General features: G+C 52.9%; 1 protein-coding gene across 1 annotated transcript in view; it reads right to left on the bottom strand.

The window, feature by feature from the left end:
* Positions 1-529: 529 nt before the first annotated feature.
* The window catches only part of UBASH3A (ubiquitin associated and SH3 domain containing A), a 40,923-nt gene continuing 38,362 nt past the window's right edge, over positions 530-3,090 (bottom strand). The window contains exon 14 of the mRNA XM_015569078.1: positions 530-974. Coding sequence (XP_015424564.1) covers positions 837-974 — 138 coding nt within the window. The 3' untranslated portion in view covers positions 530-836. The remainder of the gene's footprint in view (positions 975-3,090) is intronic.

Below are 3,090 nucleotides of genomic sequence, written 5' to 3'. Positions count from 1 at the left end.
AATTTGTGTTATCTTTACCACTCCGTGATGGTGCCTTGTTACAGCAGCAACAGGAAACTAATACCCAAGGTGGGGTCACCAAGCAGCGGTTTCCTGGTGTTGGTCTGGTTTCTCCTTTATTGAACGTTCTACCTCTGTTTGCTCCACACAGCCAGAGTGATTGAAATAGAAAAGGGAAAAACAGTTGGGAACTTGGCAAATAGGAACATCCTATATAATAAAACCCTAATATGCAAATTGACTGAATGGCGGAATGACCAGCCGAACGACCAGTTGCCATGATGCGCACTGACCACCAGGGGTCAGTGAGCTCCCACAGGGGGAGTGCTGCTCAGCCAGAAGCCAGGCTCACGGCTGGCGAGTGCAGCGGCGGTGGTAGTAGCCTCTTTCGCCTCTGCTGTAGGCGGGCAGTAAGGAGCAAGGGATCCCAGACTGTGAGAGGGTGCAGGCCAGGCTGAAAGAAACCCCCACCCACAGTGAATAAATTTTGTGCACTGGGCCTCTAGTATAAAATAAAGTGGAAATAACCTTTGGTGTGTGTGTGGTGGGTCTTTAATCCCTGGAAATTAGAGTCACAGTTCTTATTGCCCTCCAAACCACATGGCAGACACAAGTCACAAGGTGGCATCAGGCAGCTGAGCCTGCAGGGCCTCAGACCCACAGTTGGCGGCAACGAACTGAAAGCCACAGCAGGCTGCCTGGAACCTAAAAGTGCGCTTTGTGCTTCTACCAATCCCATTAGGTGGGACTAAGGTACCTTCCCATCACAGTATCTTTCAGCCTCCGTACGAGTCTCGCCTCTTCCTTGTGAAGCTGTGCAAACGTAACGGGGGCTCTCAGTTGCCCAGGATCCAGTTCCTCCAGTTAAACGCGGAGTTGGAGCCGTGGGTCAGTGTCTTCACAGGCGGGGCCACCAACGCCCACTTTCCTTCCTCTTTATTTTCTTCGCAGAAGCACATTCCCAGAGAAGGGATCTAGAAGAGAATTACATCACTTATTAATACTTTATACCAAGTCAATTTTAGGCTCGTTCTAAAGCCAACGGACAGGTGTGCCTGGGAGTCTGGCGTGATGTGCCTAGACTGTCATTGCTGCCTTGACACGTAATAGGGCAGTTCTTAGGGGGGGTAGGGGGGGCTCAGGACAACAGGAAATGGGGATGCTATCAACTGGGGATGCTATCCAGTGGGTGGAGGTCAGGGATGCTGCTAGCATCCCACAATGCACAGTGTTATCCCGCCCACGTGTCTGGGGTGCCAGTGCCAAGGCTGGGAACCCTGTCTACCGTTAGAAGAGTGGCGTACAGTCTCAAATTTAGCATCACAGAAAGATCCAGGTGACGAGTTTTCAGACCCCCGGGAAAAAACGACAAAGTGGAACTTGAGGCAACTCCTTCATCTGTGAAGTGAAGGTGTTGGAGTAGATCTTTGATTTGAAGGCCTTTGTGTTTACCTGCGTTGCTTTCCTTTCCTTACTCTCCCTTTTTAATGTCTAGAAATTCCTTGGTCAGACAGAATTTGCAAAAACTCCATCACACGGGAGTGGTGGGGGGTCTAAGTGGAGGCTGGTGTTGACTCAGGGATGACCCCCTCCTTCTGCTTAGAGAGACTGGGGGGAGGGTGTGATGGTGGGTGAGGGGCAAGCAGCAGAGTCTGTTTCCTGATGCCCCTGACTAGAAGGCCCAGGGTTGGGCAGAATTCCTTGATGAATTTCTGACCCGCAAGAGCAGCTTATTTGGGGGTGGGGTGGTGTGGACATCAAATCATCAGCATAAGAATGTTGCAGGCCCTGCCGTGTGGCTCAGTGGTTGAGCCTTGACCTATGAACCAGGAAGTCACGGTACCATTTTCAGTAGGGCACATGTCTGGGTTGTGGCTCACTCCCCAGTAGGGGGTGTGCAAGAGGCAGCCGATCAATGATTCTCTCTCATCATTGATGTTTCTATCTCTCTCCCCTGCTCCCTTCCTCTCTGAAAACAATAAAAACATATTTACAAAACAAAGAGAGTTATGGGAATTTGGAAACTCAGGGCTGGCATCTCCAGAAGGGAGGCCAAGGGCTGGGGTGTGGGTGGGGATATGGTCACTAAAAGGAATGGGTTTTGGAACAGCAGCAACATGCCATTCTCGCCAGCGCCTGCGTGTACCGCGGCTGTCTGTGTGGAGACGACCCCCAGGAGACCCGGGGCTGCGGGAACGGTTGCAGCGGTCCATGGGGGCAGCACAGGAGCACACGGGGGAGACAGTGATGACTGCAGGAGTGAGACCAACACTTTTTTCCAGGAGAAACCTGAGAAAAACCTATACAGAAGTGTCCCAGTGTGGCCTGGTGTGGGGGGTACGGGGGGGCTCAAGCCATGCATGTGGACAATGGTCAGCTGATGGTCCTGGAACCCAGAGAGCTCAGACACATCTGGGTCATACTTGGGCAATACCACCTAGAGACACCTGGAAACTCCACCTGGACAAGTTTCTCTCAGGTCCAGAGGGAACTGGAGCAGGAGAGAGCGGGCACGCGTGGCACAGATGACCCAGCAAAAGCTCAGGTGAGAGAGGAGGGCCGGGAGGGGCTCAGGGAGACAAGCGACTTGCGCAGGCACAGGGCCCATGCGGTTGGACTCCTCTGCAGCCCCAGGCCCCTCGGGGCCGGGCGACACCTTGCTGCCCACACCTGTGCAAACAAGCTGTGGCCAGTGGCACCATGATAGTTTTGTGTGACGGAATCATGTCCAGGACTCGTCTCCTATCACAGCTGTTGTCTACACACTGTCCTCCCAGCCTCAAGGCCATTGTCAATTCCTTGGTCAATTTGATACAAAGACAAGGGCAGAGGGCGCATCTGAATCTGAGGAAATTGTGGGGTAGGGGGTGGGGTCTCAGCTTCTGAGTCTGCCCGCCTCAATTCACCTCACTAACTGGATAAAGCAACCTTTGCCTTGTTGGGGACGTCCCACAAGTTGGTCCAAGTACCCATTATCCTTCTTGACATGTCTGTTGAGATTTTTCCAGAGCTGTTGACACAGCCCAGCCAGCCCCGAGCACTCTGGCAACTACAACAAGCTCTGTGTGTCCCATGGCTGGATGGCTCCCA

The sequence above is a fragment of the Myotis davidii genome, unplaced genomic scaffold, assembly GCF_000327345.1.
Source record: "Myotis davidii unplaced genomic scaffold, ASM32734v1 scaffold512, whole genome shotgun sequence".
NCBI classification, from domain to species: domain Eukaryota; kingdom Metazoa; phylum Chordata; class Mammalia; order Chiroptera; family Vespertilionidae; genus Myotis; species Myotis davidii.
This window is presented reverse-complemented; position numbering and strand designations above follow the sequence as displayed.